The 23,189-nt window shown below is 36.7% G+C and overlaps 1 protein-coding gene across 1 annotated transcript in view; it reads right to left on the bottom strand.

Annotated features, from left to right (window-relative positions):
- LOC150078075 (ELMO domain-containing protein 2) overlaps positions 1-23,189 on the bottom strand; it is a 110,106-nt gene that overhangs the window by 37,392 nt on the left and 49,525 nt on the right. The window contains exon 5 of the mRNA XM_090384454.1: positions 2,291-2,359. Within this exon, the coding sequence (XP_090240580.1) occupies positions 2,291-2,359 (69 nt within the window). The remainder of the gene's footprint in view (positions 1-2,290; positions 2,360-23,189) is intronic.

Here is a 23,189-nt window from a genome sequence, read left to right as displayed (position 1 = left end):
CGCTTTCCTTGGCCATCTGTTTTCCTCCATTCATATCACATGGCCTGCCATCTAAGTCTTGTGCTCTTTATCACTCCCACTATATACAGTTCTCCATACAGTTCCTTCAGTTCTTGGTTTGTCCTTATTTTCCACTCTTCCCAGACTTTTACTGGACCAAAGATTTTACTTAATATCTTCCTTTCCCACACATTTAAGGATTTTTCGTCCTTTTTATTAAGCACCCATGTTTCATTAGCACAAGTCACAATAATTCAGTGATCACTCAGTGTATGCCTTCCTCTCCACATTATGTCCACCATCTATGAATTGTAGATATCATTCATCTAACTTGTTTAGCAATATTGCAAAATGAAATTCTGCCCTCTCATGTGCCAACTATCTATCTTCTCTTGATAGTCCATCAGTTGGTCATGTGGACCAATTTGCTTTCTTGGTGTTATTGAGTACAATAAAAGTTTAATCAAAAATTTTTGAATTTAATACAAAAGTAAATTTTTATGCAAAAAAACAGTAATTTCAACTCTATAACTTGTTCAAAAACAATTGTATCTCTCTTTTATTACAGAATCAAATTCCCTGAAAATTTAATCAGGCATTTATTCCTATAATTCCTCTTAATATTACAGTAAAGCCTCGATAATAGACCCCAATATAACGGATTTCGGATTTAATGGACCAGACAAATAATAATACAGTAATGTACATATTAATATCAACCATATTATTTTTTTTAGGTTACACAAAACTTCAGTGTTGTTATTAATTAAAAATTAATAATAATTACCTATTTCCATTATTGCTTTGATAATTATCTACTTTTATTTTTATAATCAAATTCAGGAAATTGTTTTTTTTATTCTTTCTGAAAACATGTTCAAATTTCAAGTTTTCCCAGATTACAGATAACAGATAAGGGCAAGCGGTGACTTGCGAGCTGAACGTGACTCGGGACACTAAACTGCAGGTCTACCGACTCGCTTTGTTTCGGTCAAGCTATCGTGCAGTCAGGTTGTATATAGAGCGTTTCTGTGATTTCTGAATTGTGACTTTATTTATTAAATAATTTTGCAATCCTTACAATTTAAAATGGCATCAAGCAATAGAGGAGTTAAAAGAAAGCATGTGAACTTAAACGTTGGCACAGAAATTAGAACGAGGCGTCTCAGTAGCACGTGTTTGTGAAATTTACAGCGTAAATAAACAAACTGTTTCTGATATCTGTAAATCAAAGGCCAAATTGCAACGTAATTTTATATTGCACAGTACTGTATATTGTATTAAAGCTTTTTTTTTTACATTAAGAACAATAAAAAATGCCCCCTCAGGTTATATTCGATTTAACGACTTTCGGAATTAACCAACATCCCTTCTTCCCCATTAGTCCGTTAAATTGAAGTGTTACTGTATTACCAAATTTGGTCAAAATCAGATCACTCTTTCATGGTGCTCCAGTCCCATTTCCTTTCAATGTATGAACAAATATTACTTACATATACTTTTATGTAAATACTTTTATCATTTACAATTTCCAAATCTTTCCTTGTACTACAAACAGTGATTTAAAATAAAATATATTTTCTGTTTACACTCTGAAATGGCTACATATGGTCAGAAGAGTTTGTAAGAGAGAGATAATACAAGAACAGCACTGTATTTAGCAGTCACATGAGTTTGAACCATGGTAAACACAACCATGTGTACTAGTGTACCCTTGCATAGTGTACCATGTGTACTAGTGTACCACTTGGCAGCAGCAGCTTATGTATTATTTAAATCACACATTTTTCATATATAATGAATTATCTGCCCAAATTTAGCATTCCCCTTCCAATCTATCTCTTGGATATTCTCTCAAACATCTCGTTGCTTTTAATGCTTTTGTCATTTTCACAGAAGAAATCACAATACAGTTATAATTTCCATTCATAAAATTTTTTCTGATATTACCAAAATGTCTATGAATTATGACTTCTCTCAAACTTTGGCAAAATAAATTAACTATATAATAACAATTTAAATGGATGTAAATTTATTTTCTTCTTCTGCATCATGATATTTTCACTATTATTACTAATTCACACTTTACTTTTGTTACTGATAATCTATAAATGTTCACTCTTAGGCTGATATCATCAAATTTCAATGAAGCAATAGTTGAAAATAACATATATAGGGTTAAAGTAGGATTTCCATTTTTTGACAAATGTACTTTTTTAAAACGATTATCAATGGCATCAAAAATTCCCTGAAATAAAAATTCATTTTATTTTTTAATTAAATAACTTACCCATAATTTGGATGGTGAGAATGAGACAACACATGCTTTGCAGCTTCTGTATAATTAGTTGCAAAATACCTAAAACGGGAGAGGAAAAAAACTTTATCTGATGCTTGTAAACTAATGTCAAGGTATTGTTACTATCGTAGCATTTTTAATAAACTTTCTTGTTTAATTTTGAAAATCTAGTAACTGCATTAGAATGGCCAAATTTTGAAAAGAAGTGGACTTTTATTCTACCAAAAAAAAAAAAAAAAAAAAATCCCTAATTTTTTCCCATTGACAGAAAATAATCATCCAATTCTGCCTTGAATCACACCAAACCTTCCACTTCGAACATCTTTTTTTGGGGAGGGGGGGAGCTTAGTCCAGTGATTTTAACATAAACTTTCCCAAGATTATATATATACTGTATATATATATATATATATATATATATACTTATATATATATATATATATATATATATATAAGTATATATATATATATAAGTCAAATATATATATATATATATATATATATATATATATATATTTGACTGTATATATATATATATATATATATATATACAGTCAAACTTCCCTATAACGAATTCGATAAATCCAGCGAAAAAATTCGTTATAGAGAAATTTCGTTATACAGAGAATATCTTTTTTTATTAAAAATTGTTATTTAATTAGAAAATGAAAATGAATCTACATTTATTTTTAATGTATTTTATTTCAAAAACACTTATTTAAATTACGTTTACACAATTTTCGCCGGTAAGTATCACAAATTAAAAAAAATCTGTATTTTTTATTTGCACAGTACAATTAAAAAATTGTCTGATTCTCAAAGAAAACCACATTTGTTCAGAGCATTAAAAACATTATTAGGAACATTTTCACAAAACTGTAGACCCATATGAACCATTTTAAAAGCGTTAATCATTTCTTCGCGAGTTGGCTTTTCTACGGGTTGTTCTGATGCATCTTCAGCGTCATCGTTAATTTCTTTGTGATCATGGTCACGTCTAACACTGTTCAGCAGTATTTCATCTTCATTTGGATTGTCTGTTGTAGTCAGATCTTGATCTACATAAACATAACTATCCAGTGTTATTTCATTTTCAATGTTTCTAGACGATTCTAATTATGTCCAAAACTTATTCATCATGTTCGTCCAGTTGTTGTTCGACTTCTGTATTCAATGCAAATCCTGCTTTCGAAAAACAATTTTGAATAGTGTATTCAGTGACACCATTGTCCAAACTTTTGCCAGTTTAGAGATGCAATCTCTAAGTTTAATTGTAACCTCCAAGTTTCTATTTTCTGATAACGCATTGACAATCTTCATTATTATTCTCTTTCGATAATTAAATTTAAAATTTTTAATAATGCCTTGGTCCATTGGCTGGAGTTTTGACGTTACATTTGGTGGTAAAAACAACAACTTCATACTTTTAAGTTTGGTAGAAATACTAGCAGGATGCGAGGAAAAGTTGTTAGTTACCGACACAATTTTCCTTTTTTCTTTTGCTATACACCTGTTTGGTTTTAATATCCAGTCTTCAGAGATATCACTTGTCATCCATGCTTTTTTATTAAAAGTGTAGTCAACTTCCAAAGATTCTGTGCCTCTAAAACATCTTGGGTTTTTTGATTTTCCAATGACTAAAAGTCTTAATTCTTCACTTCCTGTCATATTTGCCCCAACTAGCACAGTGATTCTTTTTTTCTTTGTTTTCTAGGCAATTTATTTATCATCCTTAAAAGAAAGTGTTCTATTTGGTAACTATTTAAAGAATAAACCCATTTCGTCAGAATTAAAAAAATCCTTAGGTTCATATTCTTCCAAAATCTTCTTTAAGGTATTGTTCCTCCAACTGTTGCAATCTTCTTCGCTTACATTCTCCACAAATAACCTTTTCCACAATTCTGTGGCGCTTCTTAAATTTATCTAGCCATCCCATGCTCGCATTAAATTCTCTATGTCCAAGGGACTGTGCAAATTTCAGAACTTGTTGCTTAATTATTGGACCCGATATATTGGTATATTCTTTTCACGTATCATTTGTACCCATTTTAGAACAGCTTTATCAACATCTTCGTATATATACACAACTTAATTCGCTTCTTGTCTGCTCCTCCTTCAATTGCATTTAAAATTGATTCTCGATTTTTTAAAATCGTAGATAAGCTGCTTGCAGGTATGTCATATTTCTCCACAACATCTTTTTTCTTAAAGCCCTGGTCAATATCATGAAGAATCTTTACTTTATCATTAATACTTAAACACTTTTCCTTCGACATTGTTTCCGCAATTGTAAAAATTACTCTTTGACTGCAGCTCTTGCCGATACACACACCGCAAACTTCGTGCGCTGGCCATATAGTGAATTGTTAGTACCATCTACTCAATGATGTTCACTTGCCAATTCAACAGTATCACGTGATCTTTCCTATCAATCACTTGGAAGAAATATACGACTTTGTGAATTTCTTTTATTCTGCTTTCATTCATATATACACAAAAGAAAATTTATAGTTAATATATGTTACTTTTCAGAAAAAAATAAAATAAAATAAAATACAAGAGCATATAGCCTATGTGATTGATGACAAATTGTTCTAAAAGAACGAAATTAAAAAAAAAAAAAAAAATTCATGAAAACCATCTACTGGAAGTCCAGTTAGATGAGAATGGACATATCATATAATGATTGACAGGAAGGTTACATGGTACGGTTGAGGTGAGAAGCGAATGTCACTCAGTAGGCGTTACTAAAATCCGACTATAATAGCATTCTATGTATTGCTGCCGCAGCATGCTAAAGGTTTACCGCAGCGAATTTCGTTTTCCCCTGGGCCAACATCAATTTACAAATCTACCCTATTTATTGTTAAGTTTCTGTCCACTTTTAAGAAACCAATTTGCTTTTATAACTGTAACAAAAATGAAACAAAAACCGTCCTACAGGCATCAATGGCCATAAGTATTCACTAAAAGGATGATTAATTCCTGATACTAATGCACAATTCAGAGGGAAGGGGGGGGGGCTGTATATTTGAGCGGCTGTTTAGCAGTAAATGCTTGAAAATCTTCAAAAATGCCTTTAATTTTTTTAAAAATTTGTTATAGAGTGACTAACACTTCGTTATATGGAGTTAATTGTACATGAAATTTCATTTCAAGGTGCAATGTTTTGCAAAAAAATTCATAATATAGTGAAGTTCCACTGTATATATATATATATTTTTTGAATATTAATAAATATCAGTTTACTTGAAAAGGAAGAAAAGTGATATACAGGTGACCCCCGCTTAATGCTGATAATGCGTTCCGGAAAAACAGAGCGCTAAGTGAATCCACGCTAAGCGAGTGCCACATTCCCATAAGGTAACATGTATTTGTGAGTTGCGGTCGGTGCCATAGGATATTTCCTAATCAATAATAAACGGTAGTGAAAAGATGCACAAATGTCGGTCAAAATATTTGTACATATAAAATATTCTGCATTACATACGTATATAATTATATGGAACTACTTACGTATCAAAATTAAACTTAAAATTCCAATCAAAATCATGAATTTAATTGATCTAAATTGATTTAATTTAATCGACAAATTTAATTATGAAAAATGTGTCGATTTTGGGTTGAACTTTGGCCCTCTTCCAAATAAACTAAAAGGGGTATTAATTTTAAATCCCCCGCAGTTTAATTACCACCCAACAATAAAGTCAACCGATCCTTCGCCGCTTTTAAAGCTGGCATGTTTTTTTCTTCTTTCAATATGAAACTTCTTTTAGGCATTCGTTTCCACAAAAGTCCTGCTTCATCTATGATATAAACTTGTTGAGAAGTTTTACACACAATACCCCTCTTCAATAATTTTAACAAGTTCTTTTTTGAAAGTTTCGGCTCCTTGATCTGCACTTGCGGCTTCTCCCTGGATTTTAAATCTATTCCACCAGCCTTTACTAGTTTTAAATGGTTCCAATTTTTTTTTTTTTTTTTTTTTTTTAGGTGAGTTTTTTTCAGATCTCTTTTTTATTATTTATAATATTTAACTTAACTGAATTCTGCATTGGATATTATCTTCAATAAAATTAGTTAGTCTTTCCATTTCAATCCTAATAGCCGGCCTAGTTCTAGTTGCTTGCAGTGGAACAGCTATCTTTCCCGCTGCTAAAATTAATTTATTATTTTTTTATAATTGTTCTTACAGTTAAACTTGCAAGTCCTAAATTATGGCACACATCCGCTGGTCTTTGACTGGATCGATTCGCTTCGAAGCGTCTAATTTAATTTTCGAATTCGGTAGTATTTTCCTTACATTTATAGTGTTCGTACTGCGCCCAGACGTTGTTGCTTTTTCATTCTTATTGGCCATTATTAACTCTTTGAAAATGTAACTGCGTTGGTTGCATTAATTATGATACAATGTTCAAGTAAACTGTCCGTTACGGACGATGTCTAATACTGTACTGAGTGATGACTAGACTTCGGATAAATGCATATAACGCAAATATTACAAGCAATATACTTGATCATTTTTTAAAATGTTGATCTTGGAACTACGTAACAAGTCACTGTACTGCAATTAAATTAGCGCGCAAGAGAATTTCACTGAGCGTGGGAATATTTCTCAAGTCGGCGTGGGAAACGTTTTAACCGTATTTTTATATTCATTTTCAAGATCCATTAAATGAAACGATTTCGTTAAATATGCCAAAAATGCAATCTGTAAAACAGCGTTATAGTGATATGTGACAGTGTTATAGTCAGATACGGGTTATAATATAAGAACAGCATTATAGCGATTCGCATTATAATGGGAGCCTGCTGTACAGACATTCACAATTTACATATCCTAAATGGCATTAAGCTGGATGGGGGGCTTACATCAGAGAATTTAATAATATATACTGCAACTAAATAAAAGAAATGCAAAAATACCATAAAGGATACAAAGAACCAGAATTTTCATGTAACATGGATATAAATATATATATATATATATATATATATATATATAAAAATAAATTAGAATGAGGATTAAAAAATAAAAATAATGCCAGCAGCATGGCAAGACAAGAAGAGCGAAAATAGTCAAAATTAAACATAACGATCAAACCAACAGGGAGGGAAGAGAAGGGTAACAATAGTAAAAATATTGCAGCAAAAATATTTAATTTAATAGAAATTTAATTGGCATTCAAAATTTAATTCATTATTATTTTATTATCTTTGCATTTAGATGTTCTAAATTATCTTGGAGAGTTTCTGCTGCAATATTTTTACTATTGTTACCCTTCTCTTCCCTCCTTGTTGGTTTGATCGTTATGTTTAATTTTGACTATTTTCGCTCTTCTGTCTTGCCATATATATATATACACACAGGGTGATTCACTACCAGTGCGACAAACTTGCAGGAGGTGTAGGGGGCACAAAGACGAATCGGAATCACATAGCATTGCAGGGTCCGAAATGCCTTCGTCATGCGGTAGAGGACGTTGAACGGGAGGTCGCGTGAACAGCGATCCCGCTGGAAGTCAGCATTTGCGAACCAGTTCCCAAGGCAGTAGGATGGACGAGTATTCAAACGTTGAACTGGCCGACATGCAATGCACCTCGCATATGGAGCTGCGGACTGTAACGGGCGCGCTGCTCTGCGCTTATACCAGGAACGTTTCCCACACAGGCGTCATCATACGATTTTCGCACGTGTGCACAGAAGGTTACATGAGACTGGTTGTTTCGTGAGAGGTACTATGAATCGAGAGCGAACGACGAGGACGCCAGACAATTAGGAGAATGTCCTGTCTTGCAGAAGGCAATCCGAGTACGAGTACTCGAGCGATAGGCCAACGATTGGGTATTTCCTAATTCACTGTATGGAGGATACTGTCAACAAACCAAATGAGTTCATACCATCTGCAACGCGTCCAATCATTGGAGCCTGTGGATTATCCACTCCGGAGGACTTTTTGATACTTGGTTTCTTCAACAGAAACGGTTCACGAATGCTGACTTCCAGCGGGATCGCTGTTCACGCGACCTCCCGTTCAACGTCCTCTACCGCATGACGAAGGCATTTCGGACCCTGCAATGTTATGTGATTCCGATTCGTCTTTGTGCCCCCTACACCTCCTGCAAGTTTTTCGCACTGGTAGTGAATCACCCTGTATATATAACTGATATTAAATATGAAATCAAAATTAATGCCAGTAGCATGGCAAAACTATTGAGCAAAAATAATAAATTAAACACTGATTAATCAACAGGAAGGGAGAAGGAAAAGTGTAGCAGAAAATCTCCAAATAATTTAGAAAATCCGATTAAAAATAATAAATCAATTTTAAAATTTAGAGACAATTACATAAGAATTTAACAGCGCCCCCCCCCTCTTTGGTGCCAGTTCCATATTATGTGAAATATCACAAATAGAGACTAAACTAACTACAATAAAATAAAACAAAAATAGACTGACCATTATGCCCCATATCAACGGAGGACCATAAGGCCAATAATGGTCAGGGAATCACTGCATTTCAATCGCTAGACAAATTACCGCATAAGCAAACCAATTGAAGGATCAGTCCACCATCTGATCCCCCGATTGAATCACCAATGCAGAGGATTTGAATAGCAGTGGTCCTTATGCAACGAAAAATAAAAGTATAGAACAGACAGACTAGCAGAGCCACACCACTGACACAATGTAAGCTTAACCAGCTTATATAGACAAATAAATAAAAATACTATAGATTATTTTCGCTCAACAGTTTTGCCATGCTACTGGTATTAATTTTGATTTAATATTAGTTATACATTGGGCATCATGTGGAAGAATGTGCATTTTGCTGCCTCTAATGGTAGCTTTATATTTATTTATTTTCTTAATTTTCGTATTATATTTTTTACTATTTTTTTAACTACTTCATTATGCTAATATATGTAAATAAAATGGTTGTAGTCAGTTTGATGTGCTAATGCTGCACCCGTGCCGCCATCTATAGTATTTTTATTTATTTGTCTATATAAGCTGGTTAAGCTTACATTGTGTCAGTGGTGTGGCTCTGCTCTGGAATACTAGTCTGTCTGTTCTATATTTTTATTTTTCGCTGCATAAGGACCACCGCTTTTCAAATCCTCTGCATTGGCGGTTCGATCGGGGGATTGGATGGCAGACCGATCCTACAATCGGTTTGCCTTTGCAGCAATTTGTTATGTTGTTATTTGGTTTTTAGGAGCATTAGCAACTAAGGCCATATTGCTCCGGGGATATGCGGTGGTCATTCCTTGACCTTTCCGCATCCTCCGTATTTGGTGGTGACGGGCTCAAACCCCGGTCTAATCAAGAAGCGTGTGCTATGCACTGCTGCTCCTTCCCACCTGGCTACGGAGGCGCCGCAGCAATTTGTTTAGCGATTGAAATGCAGTGATTCCCTGACCATTATTGGTCTTGTGGTCCCCTGTTGATATGGGGCATGATGGTCAGTCTATTTTTGCTATTTTGGTTTTATTTTATTGTAATTAGTTTAGTCTCTATTTGTAATATTTCACGTAATATGGAACTGGCACCTTACAAGGGGATCGCCGTTAAATTCTTATGTAATTGGTTCTAAATTTTAAAATTGATTTATTATTTTTAATCGGATTTTCTAAATTATTTGGAGATTTTCTGCTACAATTTTTAGTCTCACTTTTTCTTCTCCCTCCCTGTTGATCAATCATTATGTTTAATTTATTATTTTCACTCAACAGTTTTGCCATGCTACTGGCATTAATTTTGATTTAATATTTAATATCAGTTATACACTGGGCATCATGTGGAGGAATGTGAATTTTGCTTCCCCTAATGATAGCTTTATATTTATTTATTTTCTTAATTTTCATATTATATTTTTTACTATTTTTTTTAACTACTTCATTATGCTAATATATATATATATTAAATGTAATTTTTTAAAAAATTAATTAGGGACTACCTTGTCTGTACTGAATTAGAATGTGCTAATTACATTTTTGTTGCTTTTTGGCCTTTCACCTTTCTTCTACTATGGACAAATATAGAAACAGTTCCTGATATATGGTCAGGTTTCTGATACATGGTCATCCCCTAATGAAATACCTGATCATGTATCAATATTTGCTTCAGCCTACATCAGATTCTGCACATTTGCCTTACCTATATTCGACCTTTATCAAAATGTTTCCTCCCCCCCCCCCAATATCTGATGACAGCTGTACCACTTTTTATTTTATTATTTTTATTTTATTTGTATTTTACTGTATTAATTTTACTTTGCAGTTCACCCACCTTCTATTGGCTTTGTAATCAGCCCATAATTTTCTTAATTCATATAACTTTTAGGATATTAACATTCTTTCACCTTTCACATACACTATACTTCTTTTTCTACTATCCTCACCCTTCTAGTTACTGGCACTTTGTGTAACTTTCACATACAATTTATGCATACTTTATTCAATATATTAATGCAAATATATATATATATATATTTATATATACACAGCATAGCATTTAGTAAGAATTTAGGGCTAGAATGCTAAATTATGGTCTGCTGAACAATTCTTTCAGGCCAGTGTAAAGTTGCATAATAATGCGACTTAAATACAATCGAAGCTCTTTATAATGACCTTCTTTTTAACATTCCAGCACATTTTAACAACCACATGCTTGGTTCTGGTTCATTTCCCATAAACCAAATGCTATTGTACATTTGTTATAACAACCTTGAATGACAAACAAATTCTCTATAACTCAAAATTTTCCATCACTCTATCTTGTTTTATTACTTTTTTTATTACAATATTCACATTTCAAAATGAAAGAATATTGAAGCTAATGATGAGTTTGCAGACTGACCATGAGATACCACTCTGCGATTTTCCACATTCATTAGCAATTTTTCACGCTTTTTAGAATAATGAAATTAACTTTGACTAAAAGGTAGTTCATTTCATTATATGGTGTGTAGACTGTTGGCTCTTACATATAATTAAATGAACACCAGTATGGTTCCAACAAAGCAGGTAACTTTGACAACTGCAAACAAAATTATGATATGATTAAAGAGGCTCTGGTGTGTGCTCTGGATTCATTATTAATATCGAATTACTGTGGACACAGAGCGAAGACAATAAATTATGACAAGTTTAATAACAGGAAAAAACACATACATATATTATATTAGATACATACAAAAAGCTTTCGGTTATTTTTGTTAACGTTCCTCAGTCAAACTGACAGTTAAGAGTGGAACATGAGGGCATGTACTGCCAATCATGTACATGAACTGCTTGATTAATTGTTGGATGTTGAAGCCTGTGGCTGTGATGAATGTGAACGTTGCCAAAGTTTGTCATTAATCAAAATGGTTGTTTCGATGATAGGGTGGACACGACAGCCACTGCTCCTGTTGACCAAGGTATTGGAGCATATGATGTTCAACGACTCCAACCAGGCACGTCGTCAATAGTGGCGGGACCTATCCACAATCACGACATCACGGTGTGGGTCAATGTCATGGTGGGTTACCCAAACGTGTTCAGCAATGGCCGAGTGTCCTACATCCGCTAAGTGGATTGCTCTTTCATGTTCCAAAAGACGTTTTCTGAGCCGTCTCCCAGTTTCCCCAATGTAGCAGCTAGTGCAGTCACGGCAAGAGATGCGGTAGACCAGACCACTTTGTAGTAAGTGGGAACTGGTGTTTTCACTTTAGAGATGAGGGAGTGTAACTTTCTGCCTGGGAGTTGCACGCATTTTATCCCATGTGATTTTAGGACCTTAGAAACCTGTTGTGATAGGTTTGGGTAGTATGGGATAAAGGTGCTCACGGTTGAGTCATTACCTTGGATGTTTCTGTTGGTCGCTATGTGGCCATGTGTCTGTAGGTCACGCCTGTCAAGGGTAGTGGTGGGATAGCCACACCTCGCAAGATCCGCCTTGACTTTAGCAATTTCGGCATGCCTCTCATCTACAGAACTAGAGTGGGTCCAGGCATGAGTTAGCAAGAAGATCTCACATGTTCTACTTCAACATTTTGATTGCATGTTAAATGATTGCCATTCTACTCAAGGTATTCAACTGTTATGCTCTCTAATTCTAAATATTGCACACACAACCTTAGCAGACATATTTTAGGGCTTTTGCTGTGTAATTAGCTGAAAAATGCAATTGGAAACACATGAGAGCTCTTGAAAGAGTTGTTCCCTGCAACCCTTCTCCGTTTTTTTTTTTTTATATAAGACTATTCAATCTTTTGATATTAAAATATTTTGAATTAAAAAGTATTGCTGAATACTGGAATCTGCAAACTTCTGGTAGCAGTATACTGTAGAAAATTCTAAATGGAAAAAAAGTGCACGTGCACTATTTTGAAATTTCATGTTCTTAATAGTTTCCTATGCAAAAATTACTATTAGTTTCATGTTTACATTTTATGATTGTTCCAAATTGAGGGTGAGAGTAAGTAATTTTATTGTATAATTTGCTAAAGGCAAGAGGGGATTTTAACTGAATCATTCTGTCAACAGAAGGATAGCAAAGGCTCGCATGGATCCAAGATCTGGATATAGTAAACTGATAACTTGTGAAATAAAATAAGTGTAAATCCAGTAAATATCTTTAATTATAAACACTTTGGAGCTTTCGAGGCAATCGTGTCTCTTCTTCTCTGCTATGGGCGCCCCTGTTAGTTCCGTAGTAGCCAACATCGCCATGGAAGAATTAGAAGAACAGATATTCCTGAACCCACCTGTACCTATTACAACATGGTGCAGATATGTTGATGACATCTTCACCGTCATCCCACATGGCTCTGAAACAACACTACTAGAATATCTCAATTCCCTGTCTGGGTTCATCCAGTTCACTCTAGAGTTAGAGGTTAATGGATCACTCCCATTCCTGGATGTCCTAATAAAACGTGTGGGCCCACACCTGGAAACCTCAGTATACCATAAGCCTATGTGGTGCGAGCAATTCACAAACTACAGATCTGGCCGTGCCCCCAGTCATCTCAACAGCACTGCCCGAACTCTATTCTCCAGAGCTTGGAGCCATTCCAGCACAGATGCAGCTAGGCGCAGCGCGATTTCTAGTGTGAGGACAGACTTAATCAATTGTGGCTACCCAACACACGTACTAGACAAGTGCCTATTGCAAGCAGAAGAGCTCATAGTCTACCCGAGACCACCAACCCAGGACATTATACCTACCACCTACGTTCCCTACTATTCAGGCGTGTCATGCCGGATCTCTAAAATCCTCAGGGAATACCGTATTAAATGCGTACAGTTACCCTGTGGAAGCCTACGTTCTCTAGTCTCCAGTGTAAAGACCCCTGTCACCCCTCTCTTACGCAGCAGTGTAATATACCGCATAACCTGTAGAGACTGTGACAGCTGCTACATAGGAGAGACTTCGAAACGTCTTCAAGACCGCCTTGCAGAACACGACAGAGCAATCCGCCTTGCTGAGACCGACCAGTCCGTAATCGCAGAGCACTTCTGGGCTACCCACCACGATCTCAATCCCAAACGAGACTACGAAATAATAGACCACTCCAGGCACTTCCGCCACAGCCTACGGTTGGAGTCACTCAATATATTGAGCAATTTGAGAGCCATGAACCGCTGCAAGGGCATGAGACTGCACCCCATCTTGGAGCCAACCGTTTTATATCTCGACAAGCGCTGGAGAAGAACTACGCATGTCCCTGCAGCAACAATGAATGCCAGTTTAATGACTGAATAACGTGCCTTCACACAACTCACTGCATGCATAACTTTAATTATGAATACTTTGAAGAAGAGACACGATTGTCTCGAAAGCTCCAAAGTATTCGTAATTAAAGATATTTACTGGATTTACACTTATCTTATTTCATTGTACCATGGATCCCAGCACAACAGGCCCATTTATACTTATCTGATAACTTGTTTTTAAGTCCATCTATTTCGGAAACTGGTACTCAACTGAGAATAGCGTTTTTTATTTGCTACTCAATATGGCTGTGAAATCAGGGCAACGCCCTGATTTCGCAGTCATATTGAAGAAACTAGGAAGCTAGAAATGTTTCAAAAAATAATAGAGTTAGTTTGAGAAAATAACCCAACTCTGTGTTGTTTTCTTCTGTCATGACTGTCTGGGACAGTATTTTCCTGCAATGATTGGGCTTATGCTCTTTATAAACAACTACATTTATCCATGAGTTGACCTTAAATAACTAACATAAATTTTAAACATCACCAGTAGGTGAATCCATTTTTCAATAAAAACTGGAATGTTGTGACCAGTTTTGGACCTTTTTGAGTCACTCATCAGACAAGTAGCCTCAATCAACAACTGTGTATCAAGTAATGAATAAATTTGTTAAATCTAATTAGGTTTTTATTATACATGTAACGAAAGTTGGAAATGCAACTTTCGTTACATGTATAATAAAACCCCTAAAGTGGGCTGAATCAGAAGAATACAGCTATTTAGTATAGATGCAGGGTACTATTCCAATTTTCTTTTTTTTTTTATATATGAAAATCTCAAACAGAAATGGGTTGTTCCCTGCATTAGAACCTATAGTACTTAGTACCATGTGTGCTGAAGGTTGAGAAGACAGAAGATACATGTGAAGTAAGGTTGTTACAGAAAACAGAAATTGAAGGGATACATGGGGAAGAAGGAAAGTTGGTTCAGTGAATTTTATGTTGGACAGTGAATGGATGCTGACTGGCTGTGATATGTGTTCACACTGGTTTGGAAGAGAGAGAGAGAGAGAGAGAGAGAGAGAGAGAGAGAGAGAGAGAGAGAGAGAGAGAGAGAGAGAGAGAGAGAGACTATGTCAATTCAGAAGAACAGTACTTGTGAAAGTATCTACAGAAAAGGCATGCAGCAGCAGAGAGAGAGAGAGAGTTGTTGTTGTGGTGGTTTCTAGTGCAAGGGCTACTTAGGCCATATTGTGCCTCCCAAATCAATTTATTTTCTATATAAAAAAAAACTGCTTGAGCAGCAGTTAGAAAGAGAAAGAGAGATGGGTCATTAATTAACCTGACCACCCTCTTCTGAATGAATTCTAGAAGCCTGAGAGGTTTTGGGGGCACCACCTCATATGTGGGAACAATATACCATGGTAGGGTGGATTTGAGATTTGTACAGCATGAGAAGTTCTTCAGAAGAAATGTAACATTGGAAGATATACCATAGTAGGGTGGATTTGAGATTTGTACAACACGAGAAGTTCTTCAGAAGAAATGTAACATTGGGAGAGAAAGAGAAAACCCTGATTTGGATGAAGCAGTATTTGTGATGTGCATATGCAGAGAGAGAGAGAGAGAGAGAGAGAGAGAGAGAGAGAGAGAGAGAGAGAGAGAGAGAGAGAGAGAGAGAGAGAGATCAGGGCAATATCTAATACAGATATGTGATCTTGTCTAGAGATCTGAGTATCATCAAAGATAAACACAGATACAGTAGACTCCTTTTGCAAGATATAAGACAAGACTGAGTTTGAGAAGTACCAAAATTAACTGAGTATCTTTACCCCACTGGAGAATTATCTGGAGATCACTGTTTAAGGAATTAACAGAGAATATTTAAGAAGATGTGCAGAAGATGTGTAAGAAGAAGATGTGCAGGTTTTTAAAACTGGAAGGTGAAATGCTATGTGCTATCATCGGCAATACTATGGACAGAATTTCCAGTCAATAGAACTGAACCTTGGGGAACACAAGTCAGAGAGAAAACTGAATACCCAATTGCAAAACACAGTCAAAATTCAAGACAGGAGCTCGTTTAGAAGACCTTTATGCCAAACATGATAAAAAAACTTTAGAAATGTCAAGAGCAACTGCTTGAGCTTCATCAAACTTTTCCACTGGATTTGTCCCCAGATGTAACATTAGCCAAGATATCACCAGCAGATCAACACTGATGGAATCCATATCGGTGATCGCTGATCAGATGGAAGGCTGAGATAGTTTAAGAGTTGGCAGTTAATGGATTTCACCATTACTTTGTAAAGAGTAAAGGTAAGTGCAATGAGATAACTGGATGGGAGGGTTTTGTCACCTTTTTTTTTTTTTTATCAACTGGCTGGATACGAACAAATTTTCAAGCAGAAGGAAAAAAAGCAGTGGAATAAGAAAGCACAAAATGGCAACACATAACAGGTACACACATTTTGCAAACAAGTACATAAATGACATCAGAACTTGCAGCTTTCTTGGCATCAAGTCTGTTCAAGATTCTTCTGACATCCTTTTGACAGAAGGCCACGGAAGTACAGAGTGGAGTGTACTGGGAATGGTAAGAGTTGGTTTACCAAGATTGTCAATACATGAGGTAGAACAAAAGTAAGATGCTAGTAAGTTGGTTTCATCTTTAGCTGAGGAGGCAGTAAAACCATTAGGTTTTAACAGAGAGCGTAGTACAGATGGCAAAAGTTGCAGCCAATAGCTTTGGCAAGGGATCAGAATGCTTGACTACCGTTTGGACAAGAAACAAGTTTTCTACTCTTAGCCTGTTCAAAATCTACTTTAGACTAATTAATAACTGCTTTAAAATTGTTATGAGTTTTAGTGTAGGCCAGAGGTTCCCAAAATATACCTCCCTAGGGGCGGTATATTTTGGGAACCTCTGGCCTACACTAAAACGAGACCTTTTTCGTGAAAACGAGACCCCTCCCCTGGGGTCTCGTTTTCACGAAGCACTTGTTTAATGACACTTGTTTAAATCCAGGTATGGAGCATTTTGTATTTATTTCTGTTATTCATATTGTATTTTATTTCTTTGAGATTAAATGTACTGAAATATATATTAATTAAAAAAGTATTATAAAGCTAAATTTTACGAAAAACTTCAAGGGGGATCACAGTATAAAAGTTTGGGATAGGTAGAAAATAAACCATGAGATTTGGATGCGAGCCAATTGCAATATGCAACATTCTTATCTTGAACAGCCTTAGCAAATTTCTTCAAATAGGCCTCTGGGGTTGGGCATATTCATAATATAAATTTTAGCAGTTTACACCAACCTTACATTGAAAAAATAAAACAAAAAACCTCTCACTTATCTTGCTTGGGTAGTGTCCTGCTTTTGTCGACACTACCCAAGCAAGATAAGCGAGAGGGTGACCCAGACACATTTATTATTAGTGGTTAGGGTAGTGTTGACAAAAGCAGGACATATTTCTGACATTTACAGACGTAGGCAAATGGGTAAGTTTGATAGACTTAGGGAACAAGTTATGACCAGGTATAATATTGAAAATAATACTGCTAGTAATTTTATAGTTAATTTAAGCAGAAGTAACAATGGGCATTGAGAGAGCGATCAACAGGCTACCTGAGGACGTGGCTAATAAAATCCGGACAAGGACAGCAGCTATTTTAAGTCAAACAAAGAAAGCTCCCTCCAATCTTAACATTAGACAAAAATTAGCACTTAAAGGTCTCAGGCAGGAGGATAATATTGTGGTTCTGCCGGAAGACAAAGGCAGAGTAATAGTGGTTCTTGACAAGGAGGTGTATTTTAGTAAGGCATTAGATCTTCTGAATGACAGAACAACTTATAAGATTATGGGCAAGAATCCATTGTTGAACTTGGAGCACCAGGTTAATAGGATGGCATACAGTTGGCTTAAGAATAACAAGATTTCTAAAGAACGGTATTGGTCATTGCATGCTACGGGAAGCCAATTACCGAGGTTTTATAGACTGCCCAAGATACATAAAGTGGGTGTTCCACTCAGACCCATTGTTTTGTTTATAGGTGGTCCCACATATGCATTATCTGGTTTCCTGGCCAAATTGTTGGTACCGATAGTGGGGCTCTCTGAATTTAGTGTTAGGAACAGCAAGGATTTTGTACATTTTATAAGAGAACAATCTATAGAAGAAAATGAAACCATGATATCTTTTGACGTGACATCTCTCTTTACATGTATTCCAATTAACCATGGGGTACATTGTGCACACATGGCCTTACAAAAAGATGTCACCTTAAGCAGTAGGACCCAACTAGATGTGGAGGACATTTGTAAAGGTATACAATTATGTCTAACAAGCACCACTATAGTGTTTTGTAACACTATGTATAAGCAGGTTCACGGGAAAGCAATGGGCTCCCCATTAGTGCGATTATTGCTAATTTGGCGATGGAGGAGCTCAAGGCTAGAATATTTAGTGATATAGTTCACCCTATGCGTCCGTGGAAAAGATATGTAGATGATACGTTCTCATTATTTGAAAAGGGAGTGAAGATGAGGTTTTGAATTTTCTTAATGGCTTCTCCCTATTTATACATTTTACCTCAGAGGTGGAAGAAGGAGGGGTTTTACCATTCTTGGATATCTTGGTCTACAGAGAAGGCCCGTGTTTAAAGACTAGGGTCTACAGGAAACCTAAAGGAGGCGGCAAAACAACTAAGCAAACCCTTAGCCATAATTATGAGGGCATCCTTGGACTCGGGGGAGGTTCCCACGGACTGGAAATGTATCCCCAATTCGCAAAGGGAGATCGAAGGGTGACACGAGTAATTACAGACCAGTTAGTTTAACTTTTGTTCCGGGTAAAATAATGGAGTCACTGGTTAAAGATGCATTGCAGGATTATCTAGACAAGACTGCAGCAATAATTCAGACACAGCATGGGTTTGTTAAGGGAAAGTCTTGTCTGACAAATTTGATTGGTTATTATGATATGGTTACAAAGGAACTGGATGCAAAAAATAATTTTGATATCGTATATTTGGATTTCAGGAAAGCTTTTGACACTGTTGCACATGGAAGACTATTGTACAAATTGGAGCAGAATGGTATTAAGGGTAAGTTGCTACAATGGATAAAAGGATGGTTGAGTGGGAGAAGACAGAGGGTGGTAATTAATGGGTGCTGCTCTTCGTGGACTAATGTTATTAGTGGAGTCCCACAGGGTTTGGTGTTCGGTCCACTGTTGTTTTGTGTATTTATCAATGATATTGATGAAGGTATATCAGGCTTAGTGTCGAAGTTTACAGATGATACAAAGATTGGCAGGGTTGTTAATGACAGTAATGGCAGTGTGCTACTGCAACAGGATCTAGATTTGGGCTGATGGGCTAAGAATGCCAAGTACTGCATATGGGTAGAAGTAACCCGAGAGAAAAGTACCAACTGTGTGGTACTACACTTAAGGTGGTAGAAAATGAAAAAGACCTGGGAGTAATTGTGCAGTCAGATATGAAGTTTTCTGAGCAATGCAGACAGGCTGCCAGCCAGGGCAGGTCATGGGGTTTTGTCAATGATATATAGGAATTTTGCTAGCAGGGAAAAGGAGGTGATTGTCCCTCTGTATAAGGCAATGGTCAGGCCACACCTTGAGTACTGCGTACAGGTATGGAGGCCTCATTTTAGGAAGAATGTCGATTTGCTTGAGTGTGTACAGAGAAGGGGAACAAGATTGGTGAGGGCAATGAAGGGATCCTCTTATCAAGAGAGGCTTAAGTTCTGTAAATTGCAGTGGCTGGAGACTAGGCACCTGCGCGGTGATCTGATTGAGGTGTATAAGGCCTTGAATGGGTTGAGCACGCTGAATTCTGATAGGATCCTTCCACTTATTCAGATTACGAACCTAAGGGGGCATAAATTCAAATTAAAAAAAGGCAGATGTAGAATAGATGTGCGGAAATTTGCATTTAGCCAGCGGGTGGTTAATTGCTGGAACAAACTTCCATCTGTTGTTGTGGAAGTTGATAGGTTGAATAAATTTAAGGAGGAACTGGACAGGCATTTGGAGGGAATGGTGTGATTTTTTATTTTTGGCTGATGCTGCATGAACATCAGCCAAAAAAACACTTGCTTTCTTGCATCACATGCCATTATTATTATTACTACTACTACTACTACTACTACATGTAAAGGTCAGTATTCACACTATAATTCAGCTCAGGCCAACCATCACAAGAACAGTGTGATTAGAACACTAATAGACAGGGCTAAATCACATTGTAGCACCTCCAAGGTTAGAAAGAAAGAGTTTGAGCACGTCACGGCAGATCTCCTGAGGTGTGGCTACCCCCAGAGAATCATAAATAAGTATATTAAAGGAGAACAGAGGATAGGTGAGACATTTATTATCCGGGCCTAACCGAGCGAATAGCCCGTGTATTACGGGATCATCAGACACGCTGTGTGCAATTGCCAGGATGTAAGTTGCACACAGTGTTGTCACAAGTGAAAGATCCCATTCCAAAAGAAAGTGTAAGTGGGATCGTTTATAGCATTAAGTGCCCGGATTGTGGGGGAAACAAAATGGCATCTAAAGGATCGTCTGGGGGAGCACAGAAGCGAAGGCGATAAGGAATGCAGATTATGCAAAATCAGCCGTGGCGGATTGGGAGAAGCAACATCAAATCTCCCCGGACGAAGCTACTATCATCGACCGGGCGCATAGGTTTTGGGACCGCAAGTGGCTCGAGAGCTTGCAGATTAGTTCCATTGGGAGCAACATTAATAGAGATATGCAGATTCATCCCCTCTTTCAGATAGTGAACCTTGGAGGGGATGAACGATTTCACCTGACGCGTTCCCGAGCCACTTCAGGTTCTGTTACGCACAAGAACAATGCACGTGTTATTGAATCACGTGACATGTGCCATGAACCTGCAGGTATTTAAGATTGCACTGCAAAAATAAAGCGTACTGTTGAGAAAGAAGACAGAACCTTCAAAAGCTTCAGATTTTAGTGCTTTTAATTTCTGTATATTTTATTGTATTTTATGGTACTCTCTTTCTTTTTATATACTTATTGTAAATAGTAATTTATTGTAAATTAGTAATACCAGTTTAATTTTATTAAATTATTAATTTTGTTTTTTGTTTTATTTTTTCAACGCAAGGTTGGTGTAAACTACTAAAACTTAGCAAATTTAATTGGAAAACCAGGGTTTATCATATAGGACGACATTTTAAAGTAGAGTGTGAAATAAAGGATTTCGTCCCAGGAGAATAATTTCACTGACATGATCTGAACAAACATTAACATCAGAAGATTTAAAACAGTAATCCAACCACGGAAAAGAAAAGAAATCCTGCAGATCATCCCACTTTGTATTTTGGTAATAATTCCAAATAGCATGAGGTTGAGAATGGTCATGAGTGAAAAGCTCCACTGGAGAAGAGACCATCACCAAGTTGAGATCTTAAGTACCCAGAGGGCTATTAACCTTGACCATATACTGGGAAGGGTTGTTATGTGTGAAGGATTGGGAAAAAGATCAAGAGTGTTAGGGGTGGTTTGGATTGTCTGGTAGGTAAATGAGCTATCTGTGTGAAGTCACAGGTAATTACAAAAGCCCTCAGCATCTTGAGCAGTTAGGTCTGTTTATTAGAAACCGTAGCCAGCTGGAGTTGTATTTCAATGCAAGTATTGAAATATTTTGAGTAACAAGTGTCCCCAGATAGTATTGTTTCCCAATACGTAACTACAATAGTACCATGCTTCTTTACTAAATTGCACAATCAGGCCAATGCAGCCCATTTATTGAGGGTTATAGTGAAATTGACAATGAAATTACAACACCCTGTTGTAATTTCTATTCTATACAATGAAATTGCAACATCCCGAAGGAACAGGGAGGATAATTAGGATAAGAATTAAGGTTAGTATATTAGGATTATAAGATCAAAATACTTGGATTAGGATACTTAGAGCAATGATAGACTTAAGGAACACATGATAAAAGTTGCAGACACTGATATGTGTCTGCAACTTTTATGTGAACACCTTTAATGATACAAAATGATGCATACAATGGAACAGATCAACATAATATAAATCCACACGGTTGCACATACATTGGGTTAATATTTTGGCATTGAGTAGTACATTGTCCAATAGCCTTCTGCCATATTTTCCACCAAGCCTCTTGCAACTGGTCCCATGACATCCATGGTCTGTGCTGGCTGCAGGTGACTATAGAGTCAGTCCAATCGTGGGCCACATGTGCTTGATGGATGAGAAAAATCAGAGACGTGGAAAACTCCTGTGGTACGTGTTCGAGCAGTGTTCTACTGAAAAATGGAATCAGGCACCACAGTGAGCAAGGGGGCAGCGAGAGATTTCAGAATCTTGGCAACATAGGCAAGCAGTCAGATTGCCATTGAAGAACACAATGATGACTGACTATCAAAAAGAAACTGATTGCTCCGCAACACCATAACACCAACAGGGTGTGCGGTATGGCATTCAACAATGGCTCTAGGATCATTGCATTGTCACCACACATGTATATGACAATCACTGGGCCCCAAGCAGAACTGGGATTCATCACTGAAAACCACTTGATGCCATTCTGTATCCCAGGTAGCTCATGGGCGAGCACCATTCCAGACACTGTTGATAATGGATGCCGGTCAGGGTAATTAATGCAATGGTTAGTATGCACTGCAACCCCCTTCTGCCAGTCAGCACGCAGTGGTTCAATGGGTAATGGGGTGACAGCCAGCTGATGTCACAGCTCAGATAGTAGCTAGCATAGATGTAAACCGGTTCAGTGTAAACCTGTTGATGGATAAGACAATCCTCCATCATGCTCCACTACCCTTTCAATAAGCAGTTGAGGCATCCTGCAGCCACTGTTATCAACATCTGTGTACTATGGTATTTCCACAGCCCACACATTCCACTACACAACAAAGTGACCTGAAGGCCAACAATCCACCCTTTGTCAAACATGATGTTTGAGCATTCTGTACAACCTCCTTGCACTCTGTAGTTGGTTCCTGTGAGACAGAAGCCTGTTAACTTTGTCTCACACAAACATCACGAATTCAAAGTAGGTTCATTTTTATGTTAGTTGAAGGGCATAAGCCCAAGCTCTGTTACAAGGAGAAAAAACTATCCTGAGACAGTTACCAC

Source organism: Mastigoproctus giganteus, chromosome 11, assembly GCF_048544385.1.
Source record: "Mastigoproctus giganteus isolate SK-2022 chromosome 11, ASM4854438v1, whole genome shotgun sequence".
NCBI classification, from domain to species: domain Eukaryota; kingdom Metazoa; phylum Arthropoda; class Arachnida; order Uropygi; family Thelyphonidae; genus Mastigoproctus; species Mastigoproctus giganteus.
This window is presented reverse-complemented; position numbering and strand designations above follow the sequence as displayed.